The 24,565-nt window shown below is 37.0% G+C and overlaps 2 protein-coding genes across 2 annotated transcripts in view; one reads left to right on the plus strand and one right to left on the minus strand.

Annotated features, from left to right (window-relative positions):
• LOC139949691 (meiotic recombination protein REC114-like) overlaps nt 1-9,631 on the plus strand; it is a 44,241-nt gene extending 34,610 nt beyond the window's left edge. Inside the window, exon 7 of the mRNA XM_071948170.1 lies at nt 9,518-9,631. The gene's annotated coding sequence lies outside the window, so the exon portion shown is untranslated. The remainder of the gene's footprint in view (nt 1-9,517) is intronic.
• Nucleotides 1-24,565, minus strand: part of LOC139949690 (zinc finger protein 704-like) — a 54,000-nt gene that overhangs the window by 23,100 nt on the left and 6,335 nt on the right. The window contains exons 3-5 of the mRNA XM_071948169.1: nt 9,544-9,653; nt 3,937-4,080; nt 606-760 (exon numbers count right to left, since the gene is read on the minus strand). Of these exons, the coding sequence (XP_071804270.1) occupies nt 606-760; nt 3,937-4,080; nt 9,544-9,653 (409 nt within the window). The remainder of the gene's footprint in view (nt 1-605; nt 761-3,936; nt 4,081-9,543; nt 9,654-24,565) is intronic.

A 24,565-nucleotide genomic window follows, 5' to 3' on the forward strand; every position in this document is an offset into this window, starting at 1 on the left:
GTGAGGAAATAGAATAAGCTGTTGCAACCAACTTACCAACCCAAAGGATCTATGGTATAAAAAACTAAGTCACAACTTACCTGTTCATGTTTGTTGTGTTGTCATTATAGCCTTCGAGAAAGATTCTTCTAGGGTCGAAGCGTCAGGCCATTGTCTTTTGCATAGTCAATTTCTCTTTGTTAAAGACAATTGACACTATTGGTAATTGTCAAAGACCAGTCTTCTCACTTGGTGTATCTCAACATATGCATAAAATAACAAACTTGTGAAAATTTGAGCTTGATTGGTCGTCGGAGTTGCGAGATAACTATGGAAGAAAAAAACACCCTAGTCACACGAAGTTGTGTGCATTCAGATGCTTGATTTCGAGACCTCAAATTCTAAACTTGAGGTCTCGAAATCAAATTCGTGGAAAATCACTTCTTTCTCGAAAACTACGTCACTTCAGAGGGAGCCGTTTCACACAATGTTTTATACTATCAACCTCTCCCCATTACTCGTTACCAAATGAGGTTTTATGATGATAATTATTTTGAGTAATTACCAATAGTGTCCAGTGCCTTTAAATTAAAAAAAAAAATTAAGATGATCTGACTTGTACTTACCCTTGGTTTCTTAGCAGGAATAACATCTACTGTACACAAAGCTCCGACCTCGCTCACATCTATTCCTTCATCCACAGAGGGCGGACCAAAGATTAAGCCGTTAGTTGAACCGATATCAGTGAGCGTGAGTCCTGCCACACTACAATCCACATCACCTGTTGAGAAATCGCAACAACTCAACGTCAAATACTCTGTTATACGCGGGGATGGGAATAGGCCATTTGAAAACAAAATACTCGGTGTAATGACTTCCTTACTCACAAGTTACCATCTAGATTTGAATTCTTTACCTCAAAACATTAGTTTGGGGCAAGATTACGTTTAGCAATCTCCAGATGAGCAAACCAATGGTAGGCCTACCATTGTGCCATCATTCAGAACAGTGTATAGAAAAAAATGTTAAAACATCTGCACTTTCAATTCATCATTTCAGATGAAAACAATCCATTTTTCTTCAAAAGGTGCTAAAATGAATATGAAAGCCTATAGGACCATTTTTAATTGATCACTTAATCTTAAAAACTAAACACAACTTTTGCAAACTTTCCAAAGAAACATGCATGAATAGCGGAAATATTGTAACTAAATTGTTGCCACATCAATACCGTGAAAACAAAAAGTTAAAGGAAATTCCAATTTCCCCCTAAATTGGCCTCACTGTATGCTCCACAAATCCATTTATCATAAAAATGCCCAGGGAACCAAAATGAACTGAGATGTGAAATTTCTGAACCACTTTACACAACTTTTGCGAACTTTCCACAGAAACACTGGAAATACTACAACTAATGTTCCCACATCAATACCGTAAAAACAAAAAGTTAAAGGATATTTCAATTTCCCCCTAAATTGGCCTCACTGTACGCTTCAAATCTGTTTATCATTAAATGCCCAGGGAACCAAATTGAATGCAATTCTAAACCCAGAAGTGAAGTTCCTTCGATGATCTTTGACCTCTGTGGAAGTAAATCTCACAGGCCCAGAGGGCATCCAGATAATAATCACTTGTTTCTACCAAGGAGGCTGTGACATACAAGGCTGCTTGGTGTGTAGGGAGTTTATTCTTAAATCCTCGTGCGTTGTTTTCACTCAGCAATAGTTGTATTATAAATTCTTGATACGTTGTGGTGCTTTTAAACTAGTGCAAACAATGTAATTTTTTCTTTTTGGAAAGTAATACAGTTTCTTTTGTCTTATATCTTATGTTTACAATCTCTACGATCAGACCAAGTTAGGTGGGAGCCCTTTCATCGGCTAAAATGGTTTTTGTTTTCATGTCAGAGCAGCACATCTTTATCATTTCTTTGTTGACAATATTGTGTAGATTTTGGGGTTGTTGATCCATCACTTTCTCGTTTAATTCACTGAGAACAATTCACTAAGTTAGTACAAGTGTAATTAAATCAAATAAAATGAGAATAAACTTTGGAAACTGGTTCTTCAATTAATATTGCCTAGCAAGAGAATGTTTTTTTGATTTAGGTCGCGATAAAGATTCCACAATACCCAGTCAAGCCTTGCCTATCAAAGCCCATCTGCTATACAATCCATCAAACCAACATGTTTTTCAAGTTTCCTACTACAACAATTCGGTACAAATGTATTTATAGCTTTGTTTTCCACCCCAGCGCATTTGTATGGAGGATAAATCTCCAAGCAGTAGTTGGTCTTTGACCTTGTGTTTAAAGGGAACAGCAAATTTCACTGCCAGGCCTCATACTTCACAAAGGCAACGGAGGCGATTGCCTCCATGCCCCCTGGCCATTGCCTTGGTGCCCTTGAAATGCTCCAGAAGAAATATACAATTTCCTCATAGGGTGGTGCCCTTTACCAAGGAGAAAATGCCTTGGTGCCCTTTCCCTTTCAAAAACGAAGCATACAGGCCTGCATTGCATTACCTTTTTGTAAACTTTTGGGAAAACCTTTATTTTGACATCGTTGTACATTGTCATTCCAGTGTATTGTGAATGGGTTGCTATTTTTGTATGTCCACATTTTGTGCTTTTAGAATTGGGTGTAGACATTTGTTGTAAAGTACACTTAGATTTGTTGTTGTCGAGTAGTGTCATGGTCTGGTTAACACTAACAGGAAAGTGAATGGCAATAAAAAGTTACTCAGCTTGGTTAGGAAGTACAGAAGCTTATAATAGTATAAAGCGTTTTGAAAATCTAAAATTTTAATCTGAGAAGCCTTACTGACACTAACGTCTTTCAGATTGTGTATTTAAATTACAAATTATTCTTCCTGCATGGACATAGTCGTTCCAGATTTGGGCCAATTTCTCAAAATCGCAAACACTTTTTGAAATGAAATTGTCACAGGTTAGTTTTGTTACTATACAGCTTCAAAAACCAATTGTATACTTTCCCTTTTAAACTAGATCAAAATAAAATAAAGTTAATTTCTCTTTTGGGTCCCTCAAAACTCAATCTGTTTTTTAGAGAAATAATCTGATTCACTGTGTCTTGCCCCGAAAAAAAATCCTATGTTTTTGTATGCCATTACCATGACAACTGTGACATCATAGAACAGATCCAATTAAGATTTTGGCATTTGCCACAGGTCCGTGTTTTGAGTTAGAGGAGTAAACGGTTCCTGGACTCGTTCCTGTTCAAGGCTATGACTGATTTCCTGGACTGTCAGTGTCAAGTTCAGTGTGTGATGACATAATCTTTGAAACCAAGACACTTCTAACTTTGACTCGTGGTCAACGGTTTCCTCCCTGTATAAACAATCTTAAGCCGTGTTCCCATTTGACTTTTCCTTCCGCTGCCATGCTTAAAGTTACAGTGACTGGCTTTGGCGAGATTCTACAGTGCGTTCCCACCTTCCTAGACTTATATTCCCGAACGACGAATTTGGCACAAGAAATAAGACTAGCATGAGCAACTCTTTTAAGTTTCAAAATATACTTTTTTAAATGTTTGTACACTGAACTTTAAAAATCAGTTGCCCTCTCTTTGCTGTAAGTTTTTTGGGTTGGGGACGCAAACTAGGGCTAAAGTAAAGTCTGTCCCGAGCCAATACTGCTCATCCGGCCAGTGTTTATAATAATATCCAGTTTCCTTGACACTAAACAAACTGAGAGTAATTCTATTCCCCGTGGAACGGATGCCCGTCCATCCCAGATTACTCCCCTGCTCTCGGCGGTACCCATTTGTATTCTTTGGTGGAGAGAAGTGATTATGATAAAGTGCCTTGCTCAGCAACAGCCCGGCCAGAATTCGAACCCTTGGCCCTAGACCACTCGGTCTATGGCTGGCTCGGCCATGACACCCCACACGAAATCACAAAGCTGCATCTTTTAATCTTTACTTTTATCATACTTACTTGTCGAGGAAGCTGGGGAGGGGGTTCCTCGGGAATGAAAGTCCCAGCTGAAATGACCACTGCTGGATGGGCTGTATGACGCTCCAGTACCCGTTGAAGAACCGGTTGTGGTACCCCCTGTTGGACTTATTGGGCTGTAGGGCACTGCAGGGAAAAGAGAGATATCAAATAAATTGATTTAACTCTTGAAATAGATTTTTTCTTTTTGGCTAAATTTCTCATATTAGTTGTAAATCATTCATTAACTACAACACTTCCTTGCAAGGGAAAACAAATTGACAATTCAGCAAAAAGGGCAAAATTCAAAACTACTGCAAACCTCACCTCACTTAATTATACTCCCAAAATGCAAAGTTTCAAATCCTACTTTAAAAAAGTTGAAATTGTCATCATTTATCAAAGTTACCATTTCAGTTTGATTTGACAAACTTGTTTTGAATCTTCCAGCTGTCTAGTTTCCATTGTCTATCAAATTACCATTCTTCCAAAAAAGATTCTATTTTTACAACACTCCGTATCTCAAATGTCATATCCCCTTGCCTCCATTTCCCAAATAAAAGTTTATGTTTGTATCGCTTTATTGACCTAGCACGTCCAGACCTTCGCGACCTCCGACATTCTCGGCGACCCAATAGAAGGTGGTAATTGTTTTCCTGTCTGATAGTCTTGTAATGAAATAGTTGACGCTTGTCATAAATTGTCATAACATGTTATTTTTAGGCTCCTGTATCCAAATCAGAACTAGGCCGAGGGGTAACATAAGTTTTGTCTGTAAAAGAGTTTAATATCAAACAATTTTTAGGATCTTATTGTTTTAGGAGCTTGAATATTGTTGGATGACATTTCAAACTTGTGATAACAACCGGAACTTAGGAGCTGGAGATATAAAAGACAATGGACACTATTGGTAAATGTCAAAGACCAGTTTTCTCACTAAGTGTATCTCAACTTATGCATAAAAAAACAAACCTGTGAAAATTTGAGCTTGATTGGTAGTCGGAGTTGCGAGATAACTATGACAGAAAAAAGCACCCTTGCCACACTAAGTTTTGTGCTTTCAGATGCTCGATTTCGATACCTCAAATTGTAAACTTGAGGTCTCATAATCAAATTCGCGGAAAATTAGTTCTTTCTCGAAAACTACGTCACTTCAGAGGGAGCTGTTTCTCACAATGTTTTATTTTATCAATCTCTCCCCATTACTCATTACCAAGTGAGGTTTTTTGCTGATTATTATTTTGAGTAATTACCAATAGTGTCCACTGCCTTTAAGGAGTTGTAGAGACACTGTCCTCATGGCCAGAGAAGTCAGACCATGAATTAAAACTGAAATAACAGGGGCGAGGGGGGGGGGTTCACCAGGCAAACGTTAAAGTCTGAACTAAAAATAAAAGTGGTTTATTATTTGGTATCTAAAACTTCTCATTCCAAATTACATCAGCACAAACTTAAACTGGTTTTATAAAGATGCAAACAAAGATCTGACGTTTCGACCCTAGCAGACCTACGAGAAAGACTCTGTATAGGGTTGAAACATCAGGCCATCAACTTTTTTTTTCTTTTCATTTATACCTTCAGTCCTTTTAGGTTGGTCAGATCATGAGGGTAGACATTTCTACCTCCATGGTTAGTTGTTTGCAACAGCTAGTTCTATTTTCTCGTTTTATAAAGATGCAAAATAATCCCAACAAATCAACAATATTTGTTAATCCAATACACATGTACATCAATTAAACCAAAGACTATTCTTCAAAGTACATAATAAGTCATTAAAACCTTTACCTAACTCCCCCCTCCCCTTGAGATGGTTCAGCACTGTATCTAAATAAAATGCTCCGTAGCTTTTGATGACAACAACTGATACCAGCCTGGATTCCTTGAATCATGGTGTTTGTTTATTTGTCTGACAGTTGTACACAACAATTGTTAATTGTTGTTCCTTTCAACAACTTAAGACCCGCCTTCCAGAAAACTTGAGTGCAAGAATAAACATTCACACAAACACATTGAAAGATAAATCAATACTTGAATCCATGTAGTCATAAGTATTGTTCAATTCAAAAGTCGCCTTGTGACAAGAAAGGATAATATCCTATAAACGCAGTTAATAATGTCTTTGGAATAAATAACAAAACAGAGGGCTATATATATCAGGTGGGCAAGAGTTAAGTCGGATATTATATTCATCCAGTCAACCAAAACTCTCTCTCAGCTCAGAGAAAGGATCATGGAACAGAGCAATCATACACACTGTTGTGAGTCATGAATAGTCGGTTTGTGGAGCATGGATCTACGATAACTTTGCCAACAAAGTTTGTGAATATTTTTAGATTATTGTGTAGGATAAACCTTGGCTTCTTGCCATGTGCTATCAGCCACAGTATACAATAAAGTTTGGGAGTGTGGAATTTAAATGTTACTCTCTCTTAATGAAAAAGACTGCAAACCACTTGTTTTGTCTGCCATACCTGTCTTGCAAAGAGCCACACAGGTATGGTGGACAATGTTTTTTTAGAGTGAAAGGCGGGTACTTTTACCTAGCTTAAAGGGAAGGTAACATATTGGTAATTGTCAAAGACCAGTGTCTTCACTTGGTGTATCTCAACATATGCATAAAATAACAAACCTGTGAAAATTTGAGCTCAATTGGTCGTCGGAGTTGGGAGAAAATGATGAAAGAAAAAACACCCTTGTTGGATTGAACACCCAGATAGAAATAAAAGACTTCTAGCGAAGTCTTTTATTATTTTAGTGAGAAATGAACTCTATTTCAAAATCTATGCTACTTCAGAGGGAGCCGTTTCTGACAATGTTTTATACTATCAACAGCTCTCCAATGCTTGTTACCAAGTCATTTTTTAAGTTAATATTTGTTTTGTGTAATTACCAAACGTGTACTTTCCCTTTAAAATGAGTGCAGTTTGTTCCAATTTTGCTCAAAAACAGTTACACAGATTGGCATTCACTCTCAAATGAGTGAAACTGTTGTTAAATCAAGCTCAATTTCATTTGGGGTTTTTTGAACATGGAACATGATCCACACAATTCCTGGCAAAAACAAACCAAATAACAATATTGCTGTGTTGTCAAAAAAACTTAACAATTTGACACTAGTTGTTTTTGCCATTAGACACCAGTGTTTTAATACCAGTGCACAGTGTGCATTCTAATTGAATTTGCACTTCCCACAAACCAGTGTTACACTGTTATCATAACAATATTATTTACAGTCCAGTTGGTATAGCAGGGTAATGCCCCTCAGTGTATCCATCAAAAAGCGTGGCCTTGACATCAATAATATGCAAAACAGCCGGCCGGCTTGTTATTGAGCAGGGCTCAAGCAAAAACACCAGTAAACAGCACACCATGATCAGGGTGGATTTAAAAGTGTTTGTGTTCTTTTTTGCTGCTTTTACTCATGAAATCGAATCTGCACTTCACAGACGAAGACAAGTTAATTGTCCACAGATTTTAAACTTACACGGTTTGAAGATATTGATGATATAAAGCTTCCCTTATACTTGCTGAGGTGCTATAGATTTTGAGAAATGAGTAGGCCTAAAACAATTTCACCAAAAAATATTCTTTGTCTCCTCACTCAGTGAGATGAAAATTATTTTAGCATGTTTTTACGGGTTTACGTGACTCTCATGGTGAAAAATTTCCTTAGTGATTTTCATTTTTTTTCTTAAAAAAAAACTAATGATAACTGCTGACTGAAGCTGAAACTTCTACAGGTAAATTAAAAACATCTTCATTCTCTGGGAGTGTGGATTCAAATTGTCACTGCCAAAACTTTGATCTACATCAAAACCCTTTAAAGGTGCAGTGTTCTTGATGATGGATGACTTGTAACCCACCCAGCAGGCAAAGCTTGGCAAGGTGCCAAACTTGCCAGAATGTGCCCCAGCCCATATGGACATAATTGTGTTGGGAAACTAGTTACCCTTTTTATAACTATAAAAAAAAACTACACTACTTCATACCCTTGGTGTTTATATCCCCTGCGGGGAGTTTGCCTAATTCCCGTGACAGGGGAGATCATCTTAAACAAAAATGTCTGGTTTTTATTTATTGACAAATTGATCGGAAAGGAAACCAAAGTCTAAAAACATTGGCTGATGCATTGTTGGCAGCTTTCCAACTGTTATTATTGACTCAGGGAGTGCCAGTAAGTATTTTAATAGCCCAACAAAATACTTGCGACCAGGACAATAATGGATTGTCTTAGCATAATCAAATAAATAATATCCGATCTCAGAATGTTTCTTTTCTTCCTCCCGCCCCTTGTCCTTTTTGGGGAGAGGAGAGGCTAAGGTTTAGATTATAAAATGTGGAGGGTGTAGTTTCTGTTGTGTTTGTGTTTGTTGCTTTACTCTCCATTTATGGTGTTTCTTTTTATGAAAAGTTGAGATTGTTTTGACCATCTTGTTTTGATTCAGATCTTCTATTTAAAAAAAAGTATTTGTGCTTGATATTTTTTTTTATTTTTTTAATATTTTTTAAAATTATTATTATATCTGTAATATTGTTACCTCCATTGTTTAACTTCAAAATCAAACTAATTGTAAAACAAAAATCCTTGGTAAAGGGTACCTTATAAAGAAATTGTAAACTTCTATCGGGGCATTTCAAAAGCACCAATGCAATGACCAGGGGGCATGGAGGCAATCGCCTTGGTTACCTTCATGAATATCAGATCTGGTATTCAATGCTGTCAATTGAACATCATGTACGAACGTGAGTGATTAAACATTCAACATACATTGATTGTCCTTGCGCTGTTTACAAAGCACACTGTTCAAAAGTCAATCCAGACACAATGCAAGGTTATTATAGTTTGCTCAAAATATTGAATGAACAGTTAAGACCATTCAAGGTAATGACATCACCTTGGGGTCAAAACACTGAGTATTTAAGTGCACGAGGAAAAAAGACAACAAGGGCGAGTTTCATTGAGCTGCCTAGTGCCTTTAAATCCTTTAATGCAGGGGAAAAAAAGGAGTGCCCTCGGGTTGGGTGTATACAGACAAATTTACCCAAAACCAAACAGTATTATAAACTGTCCACCAAACCTCAAAATGGCTAATGAGCTTTACCCCAATGCTTGAAAGAGGTAAATAATCCTGACAAAATCTAAGGTATTTTAAACATTATTTTCTAAGCATCTCCCATCAATCTTTACATCGAAGTGACTTCTTAACATGCCCAGCTATTGTCTAGAGTTGGGTTCAACAGGTACACAGTAATTTTTTATTTCTTAATAATAAAAAGCGTACCTTTTTAGGGTTGTGGAAGCAAAAGGACCTATATTCTAGGGGCTATTGCTTTTTTCCTGGGTTATATAGGGCGAACTCCCAAGCAAGGGTACATGTAGGTATGAAGGGGTCACCCATGAGTTTTCCGTGGTCAGTAATTCAAGTGTGAACTTAACTTTCCTTGGAATTTTCCTGGCAAACTTGTTTCTTTATGAAAAGGGCTTAAGAAACTAAGGCCAAATTTTAACAAATCAGCAAAAACAAACCACAGAACTTAATCATCTAATTTCCAGGGTTCTTTTCTTTTCTTCTCAAATCTTCAGCTGTCCGATGGTCTTCGCTCTCTTACCTGAGTTATCCTGTCTGGACAATAGAGGGCTTCCTGATAAGCTTGTTAACACCATGGCTGCCATCACGTCATCCATTAGTGGTTCCGGTTCCTCTTTGGGTGAGTTCACACTAGAAAATAAAACAGACAAAGTAGGTTATTTTCATCTATTTTATGGTTCCCATTCCTCTTTCGGTGAATTCACACTAGAAGAAAAAAAACAGACAAAGTAGGTTATTATCATTCATTAGTGAGATCACACCAGAAAAGGTTTTTCTGAGAACTTCTACTATGGGGTCAAAGCCTTTCGAGAAAGACTCTGCTAGGGTCGGAACATCAGCAGCAGATTTCACGAAAGTTGTGCGTATTACTTGGACAACTATTTTGCACTTTTTCACGACAATTCCAATTGTTTTTTTTCATTTTGTCGCGACACAAAAAACCAATAATTTAAGGGCATTTCAAGACACTCTACTTAGTAAACTCAATCACACCGCATAAAATAATCATGAAGTACATGAAACTAAATTAATAAAAATGAAAAATCAAATCAAATGAAAGCCATATCAAATTGTTTTTATCATTTCAGATTGATTCATTAGTACATCTAGCAAAATCTAATTTACATGAAAATTTGTTAAAATGTCTATAACATTTAATTTAAAAGGTTAATACAGGTACATACAACAGGTTTTATCCTGTGTTATATCTGTTTAATTCACAACCAAGTATGTTGAAATACTTTACCTAAAGAACCACGACAATGACCGGACACGAAGAACTCTAGAACCATAAATAATAATAGGCATGGTGTATAAATATCTCAAATATAACAACCCTTTTTCTAGAAGGTCAGTCTTCATCCAAAAAATCTTTCATCAATGGCACAAAACATCATGACGTGAAAATGACTCAGAAGTTTTGCAATAATGTCAGGGGAAATTTTAACTGTGTCTTGCATCATCAATTCGTGTAAATATTCATCAGTCAGGAGATGTTGCAACATTCACAGGGCTTCCCCTTAGCATAAACCCTCACTTAGTACTGAGAAATGGAGAGCTGTTGATAGTATAAAACATTGTGAGAAACAGCTCTCTCCGAAGTAACGTAGTTATTGAGAAAGAGGTAATTTCTCACTCGAATAATAAAATACTTCAGGCCTGAAGTCATTTATTAGGAATCTGAAAGCACAAAAATTTGTGCAACAAGGGCAGTTTTTAATTTATCTCTTGCACCAAATGAGTCAAAATTTTCACAGAATAATTTCCTTTCGAGCAAATGTGGCTGGTTATATGGGAAAATGTATCAGATTTTATACCTAAAAATTTGAATCTGAGAAACATTTATGTCAAAAAGGTTTCTTAGGAAAATATTTGTCTTCCTGCGTGGACATAATCGCTCTGAATGTTTAGCGATATCTCAAAATAAAAGTTGCACAGGTTAGCTACATTTTATATAGAATAAAAACAATTAAAAGGTTCCAAAAACCAAAGGTATATTTTGCCTTTAAGCGCAAGCCCTGATTAGAGCAAAAAGTCTTGTGGTTGATATTGGAGGTGACGTACATGAGTAATGCCAATACCACTATAAACAAACACACGCTGAGTATCAGTAAGAAAATACCCTACTGCTCTCATCCCATCATCTACTCATCATTGCTGATATGACAGTTACTTATTCTATCATCTGCTCATCACAGCTGAGATATAACAGTTACTTATTCAATCCGACAGTAGGTTAATACTTCTTGTGATTTCCCGAACAGGTTCTTCCAATAAATATTAACCATGCTGAGGCATAAAGCCCTTTTCACACAACAGCAATTAGTCAAGGGTCCTGTGCTAGCATTGTTGCGAAATTTTACAAAATGCACCTTGTGTTAAAGGCAGTGGACACTATTGGTAATTTCTGAAAATAATTATTATCATAAAACCTTTCTTGATTACAAGTAATGGGGAGCGGTTGATAGTATAAAACATTGTGAGAAACAGCTCCCTCTGAAGTGCCATAGTTTTCGAGAAAGAAGTAATTTTCCACGAATTTGATTTCGAGACCTCAAGTTTAGAACTTGAGGTCTCTAAATCAACCATCTAAACGCACACAACTTCGTGTGAGAAGGGTTATTTTTCTTTCATTATTATCTCGCAACTTCGATGACCGATTGAGCTCAAATTTTCACAGGTTTGTTATTTTATGCATATGTTGAGATACACCAACTGTGAAGGCTAGTCTTTTGACAATTACCAATAGTGTCAACTGCCTTTAATACTGTCCATTAAAAGGAAAGCAAAATGTTAGAAGATTTATTTAGGGACCTCGGACAGTCCTAAAATTTTACAACCCTGCTCAAGTTAAGCAAAGGACCCCTGCTACATTGCTGTCGTGTGAATATGGCCCCAGATTACCTTAATTTCTCTCAAATTCACTGATAAAGGTACACATTAAAATACAATCACAAGGAACAGCAACTGATAACAACCAAAAGATCTTCTTGTTAAAAAAAAGCAGAACATTTTAAAAAGAAAAACATTACCTGCTAGTCTTTAAATCCCAATATTAGATCCGAAAATTGATTCCACGTCATAAAAGTGTCTCAATAAAGTGTCCTGTGTGTTAACTGACCGGGAGTCCAGTTTCAAAGAGCTGCTTAGTTTTGCTTAGTACAAAAACAATGTTGCTTACCAGAGAATCTGGACCATCAGTCAAAAAACCATCAGCTTAGTTTGTAGAAAATTGTTTAGCAAACTTTCTGTGAAATGTAGCCCAATTGTGTTGACAATGTGGTTATGGTTGGTTGGGATTGACCATTAACCATAAAAGAGCAAGGTGGTTTGACCATGGGGCCAGTGTCTTTGTGGTTTGGCCATCACATGACCTCATACAAGGTCACTAGTTAGTCCAGGTCAGTTAGTTTGGACTGGACAATAGTCCTTGGTCATTACTATGATAAACTGGACATCCCCAGAGTACGAAACGTAGGTCAGGGGACCTTTCTCTGGCCAGTGAATAAATTGCTTCTGTCAAATTTGACCTTATAATGTTTGCTTCTGACTACTAGCGGATAGGATATGATACCTTCTGATGGACATAAATTAAAGGGTTTTAAAGGAACACGTTGCCTTGGATCGGTCGAGTTGGTCTTTGAAAAGCCTTTGTAACCGTTTTTTATAAAATGCATATGGGTAGAAAGCTGTTGTTAAAGTAGAATACAATGATCCACACAAACATGCCTCGAAATTGCGTGGTTTTCCTTTTACCTCGTCGACTAAACACGTCGGCCATTTATGGGGGTCAAAATTTTGACCCCCATAAATGGCCGACTATGTTAGTTCGCACAGTAGAAGGAAAACCACGCAATTTTGAGGCAAACTTGTGTGGATCATTGTATTCTACTTTTAAAACATCTTTCCAACCATATGCATTTTATAAAAAACGGTTACAAACGCTTTTGTTTTGACCAACTCGTCCGATCCAAGGCAACGTGTTCCTTTAATAACTTTTGTAGATTAAGTTTTTGGCCATGACACGAGTCCCTACTCAATGTGAATACAGATGTTTGTAATATAATTTACCTATGGCATCATTAGTCAAAACAAAATTGAGAAAAAAAAGGGAAAATCACAAAGCAATGTTTTGAGGAGAGTTGCGTAAATCCACTGTACAACTACATGCTAAAATAATAAATATTTTTGTGAAATTGTTTTACTAATTGTTCAAGAACTACTGCCCATCAGCAAGTAATATTTTAAGGGGAAGCTTTCTATTATACCATCATAACGGTGTTAGTTTAATGAATACCTGTGGACGTTTTGTGTTTTGTGTCGTAGAAAAGTACCCTAACCCTTTAAAGGTACTATTGGTAATTACTCAAAATATTTATCAGCATAAAACCTTACTTGGTATGAGTAATGGGGAGAGGTTGGTAGTATAAAACATTGTAAGAAACGGCTCCTTCTGAAGTGGAGTAGTTTTCATGAGAAGTAATTTTCCATGATTTCCTTTGACTTCGAGCTAAATTTGAGGTCTCAAAATCACGCATCTGAACGCACACAACTTCGTGTGACAAGGGTGTTTTTTCTTTCATTATTATCTTGCAAGTCCGATGACCAATTGAGCTCAAATTTTCACAGCCTTGTTATTTTATGCTTATGTTGGGATACACAAAGTGAGAAGACTGGTCTTTGAGTCTTTGACAATTACCAAACGTGTCCAAATGCTTTAATGGACATAAACTAATGGCAGCAGTCAACCATAAAATATTAACTGAACCTTGATAAACATGCAAGGTATTCTGATGCATGACAGAGGAAGAAGGGACAGTTAATTGTGGTCAAAAATTGCCCAATTTGCAGGCCGATATGCTTCGTTTTTGAAAGGGCAAGGACACCAAGGCATTTGCTCCTTAGTAAATGGGCACCCTATGAGAAAAATTGTAAATTTCTACTGTTCAAGGTCATCAAGGCAACCAATGACCAGGGGGCAGGGAGGCAATCGCCTTCTTTGCCTCGGTGACATATCAAAACTGCATAAATGGAATTTTCGCTAAAAGACAAATAACTACCATCAAATAATTTATTGTCAGTTGAGTTGTTCTCCCTTGACTTGGCAGCTTGTGTATAAGTCAAAGCTTCCAATGGATTATTATGGAAATTTAAAAATGAGCAGTATTGGACAATGGGTCATTGAGACCATATTGTGAATGGATGGTCAGTTGGTCATGGTGGCTTGACCACAGGTCTGAAGTGATGGACTTTGTCCACTTAAGTGTCTTCATGGATGATTGGATCATTCATGGATAATATTGTTGACTGACCCATGGGATCATTTCCTTCCTCCACAGATGGAACCAACCTTTCCATCCAACTACTTAAGGCTGGACTGACCAAAGTGACCAGTGACAGTGTAATTATCTTGGGCCTTAAAATGATAATTGGCTTTGTGTTATGATAACCCCAGTTGATTTAAAGGCACTGGACACTATTGGTAATTACTCAAAATAATTATTAGCATAACATCTACCTATGTAACAAGCAATGAAAAGCTGTTGATAGTTGTATTCTTAGTGTTGTTATTATTATTAATGGATTATTTAATCTGAATAAAACAAAACCAAAAGGTTGACAACATTTAAATCTACAAAGTGTTTACAGAGTTAGGAAAAATCGAGTTTACAATAAGCATGTTAAATCTATACACAAACACAAAATTAATAAATTGGTAAAATCATACCATCACCAAAAAAAAAAAAGTATACACAAACAGGCAAAGGCATATTATTATATATAGGCCTACACGCAAAATTTACCCAGCAACCCAATGAAACATTGTGAGAAACAGCTCCCTCTTAAGACACATAGTTTTTGAGGAAGAAGTGATTTCTCACTCAATTAATAATAGACTCGGGCCTGAAGAAATTACCAACTTGAAATAATCATAAAAAAAAGACCAGCAGTAACTATTTTCTGGAAATGACTTTTCTCAGACTCCAAATCCAAAGTCCATGTCCAAATTTTTTTTTTCTGAATGGTGAACCCACCCAAACCAGTTTTTAAACACCTGCTTTACATAAATCAATAAAATGCAATGCAACATTAATTTTGTGTTAATTGAAAATTAAGTGTAGTGGTAGTAACCCTATCACATATTCCAATAATTGCTGGTGTGTTTTTTTCTCACACTAAATTAAAATGCATTATTTATGATGTACCCTATATAAAAATGAAAAGGTACACACACACACAAAATAATTAAAAAGTCACAACTTATAATTAATCTCATTTGGGAAATCCCATTAAACATGGTATTTAAAATATCTTAAATACTTTTGTTTTTAATTAAATCGTTATCCTTGAAATTTGTTTAATGAGCTCAGAGAATAATTAACAAACTTACCAGGTTCTACAAAACAAGGAGGGTAGTGGCATTGGAAACACTTGAGGCAAACTAAACAATGCATACAACTTTCGTATCATGAAGTTCATCGGATGCAATTGTTCATAATAGGCCTACACTCGGATGAGCAATATCTATTATTTTATCAAGCATTGTTCATTAGCTAGTCAGTATGTTGAGTTCAGTGAACTACAACTAACCATTAAACAAAAACCGAGCATAGTAAATGATTCATTGTGGACGCACGCCTGTCACGTAGCCTTTTTGCGACCTCAGTGCTCGTCCGAAAGAGAGTTTTTCCGAGAAATTAAAGAAAGGGATGGGGGGGGGGGGGGTGGGCAGTAATTCGTAGTGTCAACATACAACAGCCGTAGGTCGGTTGGGACTGAGCGAACGCGCACGCTTCAATATTCTGCTCCGCGATTGTTTGTTTTCATTTCTCGGAACTCTGGTAAACTAGGCCGGGTCTTGTTTGAATAAAAACACTGGAGAGACGATAGCGGTCTGTTCAAAATGCAAATTGAATTTTTCTATCTCATACACTCGATCGATTAAAGTATTTCCATCTGGATTGAAAAAGAGAATTGTGGGGTTTTATTTCGAAATCGGTGAAGTAATGACTCAATTTATTGCAAAGCAGATAAAATATCAGCAGCGTTTTTTCTCGCTCGGCGGATCATGACGTAAATTTTCGCTGACTGAACAACTTTTTGATTTCGGCGCGAAATTATTGGGCGCAGGGCGCGAAAATCTTGGTCCAACTCAAAATCATTTCCACACGACATTGATCGCGTTTTCTTTCTAGACTAAGCGGCGCAAATTTCAGAATAACTTATTGTGTCCCTATTAGAATAACTCACGGCTTCGGCTTTGGATTCGGCTCCATTCTCTCTCGTCTGAAGCCCGATGAGCACGTACGCATAGCACGCGCAAAATATGTCAGAACAACCGTGGGGCCAAGCTAGCCTGAGCCGAGAATCTGGAGCCGAAACCGTGGATTCGAAAAGTGCCTATGTATTTTTGTTTGATTGAATTGCTATATCTGCATGGTTTTGAAACAATAGTTCGCGTCTTAAATATCCCAAATCAATTTGTAATTTTCCCAAACAAGTTTTGTTCGATCCAGGGTCGGCAAAATGCTCAGAGGCGCTCTTTTATATAAAGTGAGGTTACAATAGCCATATGCTCGGTTTTAGAAATTTTACTATTTAAAAAGTGTGGCAGTTTGTTAACAGCAACCTCATATACATATGAGCCTCTCCATGCACATTTCAATTATAAATTTTCCAACCAGGTTTTAGTTAAGTCGCATTTATTTATGAACTGATCTTAAAATGAATTCCGTTTGAATGTTCGGTATTTTGAATGGTGTTAACCTGTCCGTCACTTTGACATATCAAAGTTGGTCTACAAGTATAACACCACGGTTACACTGGGAAATCAGTCAAGCATTCCTTCCATTATTTTCCTATAATACAATTTGCCCTCTCGGCTTGAAAGCCACCCATGCCCCTCGCCCGGCCTGATCCAACCTTCTCTTGAACCATTATCACCGGATGAATTAATATTTACTATGACCATGTTAATATTTATTGTTTTCCCTTCCGTTGTTGGGCGATTTTAAAAAAAACTCCGTATGTCTTCATGGCCTACGTGCAGTTTGCCCATGCTTCCAATTGACATGACACAATCACGCCGGCTGGGAAAATTAACATCACAATTCCTGACCTAACCAATGATCAGAAGTTCACACAACAACAGTTCTTGTTGACTTGAGACTGATATTGCATGCTGGTGTCTATAACACATGTTTGTCAATAATAAATGCCTTTCCCGCTTTTAAAGTTCAATACAAAAAAATCACAATTAAGACCCATCATATAATATTGGTGTACCAGGAAGTCTTGCTTTGTGTAAATTAACAATAAATATAATTTATTTTCGATTTTTATTTATTATTTCACACCTTTTTATAGAGATGTATGGTCTCAACTTGGCGATTCCTTGCTCTAGAAATGCTACATGGTGCTATATTGCTGAAATAATTTTATTTAACGCCCCCAACCCACTTAAGCTGAAAACTTTTATAATTTTATTATGCATCTGAAAACACACAATTATTAGGGTTGTTTCTTTTCTTATTTTAATTCTTCTCTTGCAAATTTGACGACTAATTGAGGTCAAAATGTTCACAGGTTTGTTATTTTATGCATATGTTGAGATACGTGAGAATACTGGTATTCCATACCATTGGCAATATCAAACGTGTCAAGTGCCTTTAAAAACAGAGTAATTGGTATTAAAGGAACACGTTGCCTTGGATCGGTCGAGTTCGTCTTTGAAAAGCGTATGTAACCGTTTGTTATACAATGTACATGGTTAGAAAGATGTTTAAAAAGTACAATACAATGATCCACACACATTTGCCTCGAAATTGCATAGCTTTTCTTTTACTTTGCGAACTAACACGGTCGGCCATTTATGGGAGTCAAAAATCTGACTCCCATAAATGGCCGACCGTGTTTGTCGACGAGGTAAAAGGAAAACCACGCAATTTCGAGTAATACTTGTGTGGATAATTATATTTTACTTTTAAAATATCTTTCTAATCATATGCATTCTATAACAAACGGTTACACACGCTTTTCAAAGACCAACTCGACCGATCCAAGGCAACGTGTTCCTTTAAACTTGTTGACGGAAGTTCCACTTGGTTTCGATGACTCTATCATCGCTTTACCGGATCCGCTTTCTAATATAAACAATTGTTTGCAAATAATGGGTCAATAACCTGAATAGCAATTCATTCATTAATGATGATGATGAATCATTAATGTAGAGCGAGACGACTGTGTCAGATGTTCCAATGTTTTGCACGTAGGCCAATTGATGGCCCTAATTTATTGATGCAAAGTTGCGATTAAAACAAAGCTGAACATTTTTGACAAGAATAAACCAGTTTGAAAAAAAAAATTATCATAATGAGGGAAATTTAATTAAACTTTATTCCTTCGAATCAACATCAGTGTAAGACACAACCCCCCCCCCCCCTCAAAAACAAAACAAAAAAATTACTAAACAAACACCCCACACCAACAACAAGAGCGAATAAAACTGTAACATTTCACCTTAATACCCATGCTTCGTATTTGTTACGTAACGCTAAAAATGTGTTATGAGTAACATTATTTGTCTTTAATCATTGATCTATAATCAGGGGTTAGAGTCATTACTAACAAAAAAGTCTGAAACTTGGATACAAATTCAAAGGTATGTTGAAGTGATGCCATTTATACTGTTTTATATTTCCCTGGGGCTATAGATTTCAAGGAGCTTTTTGAAACAGTATCCAAAGCACTGGAGAAGTAGACCAATGAGCAGGATTTCTTTATTTGTGGAAACGTCTGATTTTCTTCACCAGGCCGACATAAAACGTCGGAATTCAGCCAAAAGTCATATTATTCAATGTGCCCTTCAAAGTCAGACGGTGAATATCTCCTTCATGTTTCTCCAGTTCATTGTTTTTGTTCAAGTGACAAAAAAAGGAGATTGTTTTTATTGTATATTCTTTGATGTCAAACTAGGCCTGATTTGGCACCGGCCGGGAGAAGTTTATCTCCAACAACATTTTGAAATACAGCATTGGGCGCGCTTTTTGCACGTCCACCCGCGTGCCTCGTGCCTAGACCTACAAGAATACGTCATGAGGCAGCACGCTTACCTCATTACCATACAATGCTTCATGGGCTATTCCATTATCAGCCTTTTTATAGGGGTGTTTAATCTCGCTGTGCGTTCCAATGTAAAAAGCTGTTTAGTTTTGTTTCGCAAAAACACTTTCAACCAACAACGATTTTTGACAATGATGTTGAGCAAGCAAAATAGCTTGCAAGATAACTACGCATTCCTAATAAAAAAATAAAAAATAAAAAAATAAATAAAAAAAATCACATCTATGTCTCGCTTTTCATTCTATTCAAACATGGAGTAATGTTCCAAATAATCTCAGCAAGAGTGTTCTACTATCGGAATAATTATGGTTTACGAAACGATTGTTTGAACCATGGAGGACGAAACAGATTGTTCCTCCATGTTTGAACGCAGCTAGAAATGGAGACTTTTTGGTAGCACTGTTGAGTTATGTTTTGGTCAAGTAATACTATCGTCCTTCCTATTCTCCAAATTAAAAAAGTCAGATTCAACCAGACTCAATTACAGTTCCACACCAACAAAAATGGTCATGCATAAAATCACTTAAACTCCTGCCAACATTTGTTGTTGAACTTTAGGATGTGGGACATGATATACAACACACGTCTTGAGGTTAACAGATCAAAAAACCACTGTATTTTGATCGTCTACTGTCTGGAGTTTTTGCGGTAAATAATTACACAAGATATGGAGCTAAAGTAAAGGGACCATGCACCGAGTCTGTTGATAACGCGGCTCCATAGCGTTCATAAAAACATTACACGTAGTCAGTGACGTCACTTAAAGATCACGTTACGTAATCCGTGACGTCACTTAAAGATCACGCGACGCAATCCGTGACGTCACTTAAGGATAAAGTTACGTAACCTGTGACGCAATAAGAGCCACAGAGTCCGATTCCTCTAATTTACACTGGTCAATGGGAGAAAATATCTCACAGTTTGTGGTGTGGAAGTCGTACAGTTAGATTTTGTCTTATCTCTTTTTTATTAACACAATTTTGATGTGACTAAAGGGTGCTTAAATAAAAATAAAAAACGTATTCAGCCGTAATTTTTGCGATTCTTGATAGTTCGTGATGCAGGGCAGCTTTCTGAAAGTTGAAGGTTCATAAAAATGATGATATATTTAGCTAGAGTGATCACCTCATGTGTTTGTGGGAAGGAATCAATCTAAAATGCTGGTAGTTTTGTTATGATGACGTGTTAAGCCGTAACCGAATTGGCGGCTACAACTAACAGCCTTTGGTATGGCTATTGAACGTCATCATGCGTTGCATTGCAGTTTCCGGCCTTACCAACAGCCATTAGTAACAGCCGTAGCCGTATATTATGTAGCCACCAATTCGAAAACGGGCTCACTTACTTGTAAAATCCTAACCATATACATGTGTTATGTGTATTTTGAATGCACGCATGGTGAAAGCAAAAAGTGAAAACTTCATTGTTGACAAAACTAGCCCAAAAAAGTTTAACAATATCCATTATTGCAGGAAGAAAGCCAACCCAAATTCTGTAGCCACAGTTATAGTTAAATTCATAATAGGCGGGACTTTCTTTTGGCTGCCAACAAAACAGGACCGTACCATTTTTTTTTCAAAGGAATATTCCATTATTTCCCCGGATATTAAATTGATAAGGCATTGCAACGCAAACAATCTATCCAGGCACTTTTGTGGTTTTATATTTCTTCCGGTATGAGGGAATTAAACCCTGGTTGTTGTTGTCGTTGTCAGAGAAAGAGTCATTGTGACATACTGATGTCGGTGAAGGGGAATTTTTCCCAAGTTCATTCGAAAAGAATGCGAGTTAAGGGTTGGGTTTGCAAGTCGCGTCATGTCAAGTTTTGTTTGCATTTTATAGGTGATAAAAGTGAAACTACAAGTCATGTTTATTATTGCTTACGGTAAGCAACATTATATTATTATAACCAGAAACCCGCTTTGGTCCTTATTAAATCGGGAACAATATTGGACGGCTCAAACCTGGAGTCAACTCAATGGCAACATTAGTTTAAAGCCATTATACACTTTCGGTACAGAAAAAGAAAAAACTAGTTCACAGATTTACAAATAATTTACAGGGTTTACAAAAGATAATGGTGAAAGACTTCTCTTGAAATATTGTTCCATGAAATGCTTTACTTTTTGAGAAAACATTAAAACAATACAAATTCTCGTTAGCGAGAATTACGGATTTATTTTAAACACAATCCCATGTCATGACACGGCGAAACGCGCGGAAACTAGAGTGGGTTTTCCCATTATTTTCTCCCGACTCCGATGACCGATTGAGCCTAAATTTTCACAGGTTTGTTATTTTATATATAAGTTGTGATACACGAAGTGTGGGACTTGGACAATACTGTTTACCGAAAGTGTATAATGGCTTTAAGCATGCACGCACGACCATCAGAAACCTGTATCTGTTTTGTCAAACTATAGGCCTTATATAGTTTGACAAAATACGCAAACAATGTTAATATAAAAACAAATATTGAGCCACAAGCATCATTTTAGTTTCGTTGCGTTGACTGGAGAGAATTCTAAAACCGTACGTGGATTTTACAGAAGTTGCCGTAATACCTCCAAGTAGTTCGACTCAACTTTAATTTACTTTAAGACTTGATATTGATAGTGTGCCTTTGTAATTAAACTAAACCGGAACTCGTGACCTCGATGTCATGACCTTGATGTACAGTCAATATCAGTCAATATACCTTGATGCTGATTAGTTCAAATCCTTCAAAATCTACTGGTATTCAAAGTCACGAACAACAAAAAATAATTTAAAATTAATGAACTGATTCTGACACCACTATTCTAAACCTCCAATAAACCGTTAATTCTACATTTATTTCTTTTTATGACATATTTCTGAGGGATCCAATTTTCGACTGCCATTAAAGGCACTGGACATTGGTTAATATGTTCAGCAAAAAAATTACTTGGTAACGAGAATGGAGAGCCGTTGATAGTATAAATCATTGTGAAAACGACTCCCTTTGAAGTTTTTGAAAAGAGGTAATTTCTCACAAATTATGATGAAAAAGACTTCAGGCCTGAAGCCTTTTATTTGGGCAGCAAGGGTGTTTTTTCTTCCATAGTTTTCTCGCAACTTCGTTGACCAATATATTGAGCCCAAATGTTTACAGATTCGTTGTTATATGCACATGTTGAGATACACCAAGTGAGAGTACTTGTCTTAGACAATTACCAAACGTGTCCAGCCGTCGATTTCACCAAACTCTTCTTAGAATTAATATTGGGACTTAGGACGAGTTAACCATAGGCACAGCATTTACAGGCAGTGGACACTACTGGTAATTACTCAAACAAATTATTAGCATACAACCTTACTTGGTAACGAGGAATGGGGAGAGGTTGACAGTATACAAAATTGTGAGAAACGGCTCCCTCTGAAGTGAAGTAGTTTTTGAGAAAGAAGTAATTTTCCACGAATTTGATTTTCGAGACCTCAGACTTAGAATTTGAGGTCTCGAAATCAAGCGTCTGAAAATACACAACTGCGTGTGACAATGGTGTGTTTTCTTTCTTAGTAATATCTCGCAACTTCGACGACCAATTAAGCTCAAATTTTCACAGGTTTTTTATTTTTCTGCATATGTTGAGATAAACCAAGTTAGAAGACTGGTCTTTGACAACTACCAATAGTGTCCATTGTCTTTAATCCTAGAGTTGTGTGAAATCGGCTACAGTGCCTTGAAAGTCCTTGTATTGCTGCAGGTACAGAGTACGTGCTGGTCGGGGCATGCATTACATTTTATATAGAACATGTCTGAACAAGTTTTTCAATAAATTTAATACGAACTTTCATGAACTCTCTCTTTCTCTAAAAACCTGTGGTGAAAAAAACAGATGGTTCTGTTTTGAGATTCCAGCCTACGAAACAAGACACTATGTCGAAATGGTATCCACACAAGTCCAAATCCCACACTGAGATGTGATCAATAAACGAAGTGTGCGGACACCACTTTTTGAGCTTTAGTTACCTTCCATCGTAGTCAAAATCAGTTAAGTACAATAAACAAGCAAGTGTGGTATCGATAACAAATATCACATAGTGGAAGAGAAACGTAATTGTTTTTCCTGGTGGCCCTGGTGAGATGGGCGCACCATGACTGTGGGCCGGGTGTTGCGCATAAAGTCATATTTTGTTCCAAGCTGCTGAGCACGCCGTGCCTCCCCTATATTATTTCCTCCAGAGCTATCTTTTAAAATCACTTTTAAATCGTCCCAACAAATAGCCCCAAGATCGAGCTCTCCTCGTGCAAACAGGGTCAAAATCAAACAATAGACCCCTTGCAATGCATTGGCCGCCATCTTTGATGAAACGTCACTCGCGTGAAAGGATACCATTGGCTGAGAGTTGTGCGCAGCGCCTATAAACGTCTTCACTTTTCCATTGTTTTATAGGCCTATCAAAGATGGTGGTCAATGACGTCATGTGCAATCCATCTACAGCTTTTTGATAAGATTAGATCAATAACAAACCCATTCAGATGAGTTAATTCACTTCGAGTGCCTTGAGGTTTACGCAAGTCCAATGTCGTCATGTCTAGACGAAGGGACTATTTTTTGATGTAATTCAGTAGATTTTGCAATGCACCTGTGTTTTGTATGATATCAAGTTTAGTGTTTAAATTTGACAATTAGATCACTCAACAACAATCCCATACAAATGTCAATTGAGATAACTTGTTAAACCATGTTAAACCGAATTCAATTAAAATACATTGGGGCATACACAAGTCCTTTGTGGGTTTGAATTGAAAACAACTTGTCGTCATTGTCTAGACGAAGGGACTATTTTTGATGACTGTGTAACTCCTTAGATTTTGCAATGCACGAGCATGACATCATTGTTTTCCCCTTTTATGACGCAACATTATGAAGAAATGTTCTTGGTACTTTCCCCAATTATGTTCGTAAAGAATGACGTCATCCCACTGTGAGCCACGCCCACTTTAGTAAATGCCTGGCTCCACTTTACATAGCTTGGCTCCAATGATGACCAGATAGTGAGTTGCATTGAGGTAAATTGTCTTGGTTGTTGATTTATGCAAGAAAAGTTTAGTAAGTGAACTTGGGGTTTAAGGTCGCATGGTGAGGTATCAGTGTATGTTTGGTTTGCTCTGCGGTAGTATACCAAATAACATGGTTTGAGGGTGACTAGTCGATAATAGCTCCCAAAAACTGAAAGTTAACTAGTTTGACAATTTCCAATAATGAGGAATGGACCAATGAGAACTCGACTCTCGGTCATGAATATGTATGAGGTATGTTATAGAATAAATAGGCCTTATAGCAAGACAAGTTCTCACTGAAAAGAATATATTATACCAGCAAAACTGTACACATGTCGGACACGTGGTATTGTTACAAACCAAATAGATTAAATTTGGCTTTTACATTCATCTG

The sequence above is a fragment of the Asterias amurensis genome, chromosome 17, assembly GCF_032118995.1.
Source record: "Asterias amurensis chromosome 17, ASM3211899v1".
NCBI lineage: Eukaryota > Metazoa > Echinodermata > Asteroidea > Forcipulatida > Asteriidae > Asterias > Asterias amurensis.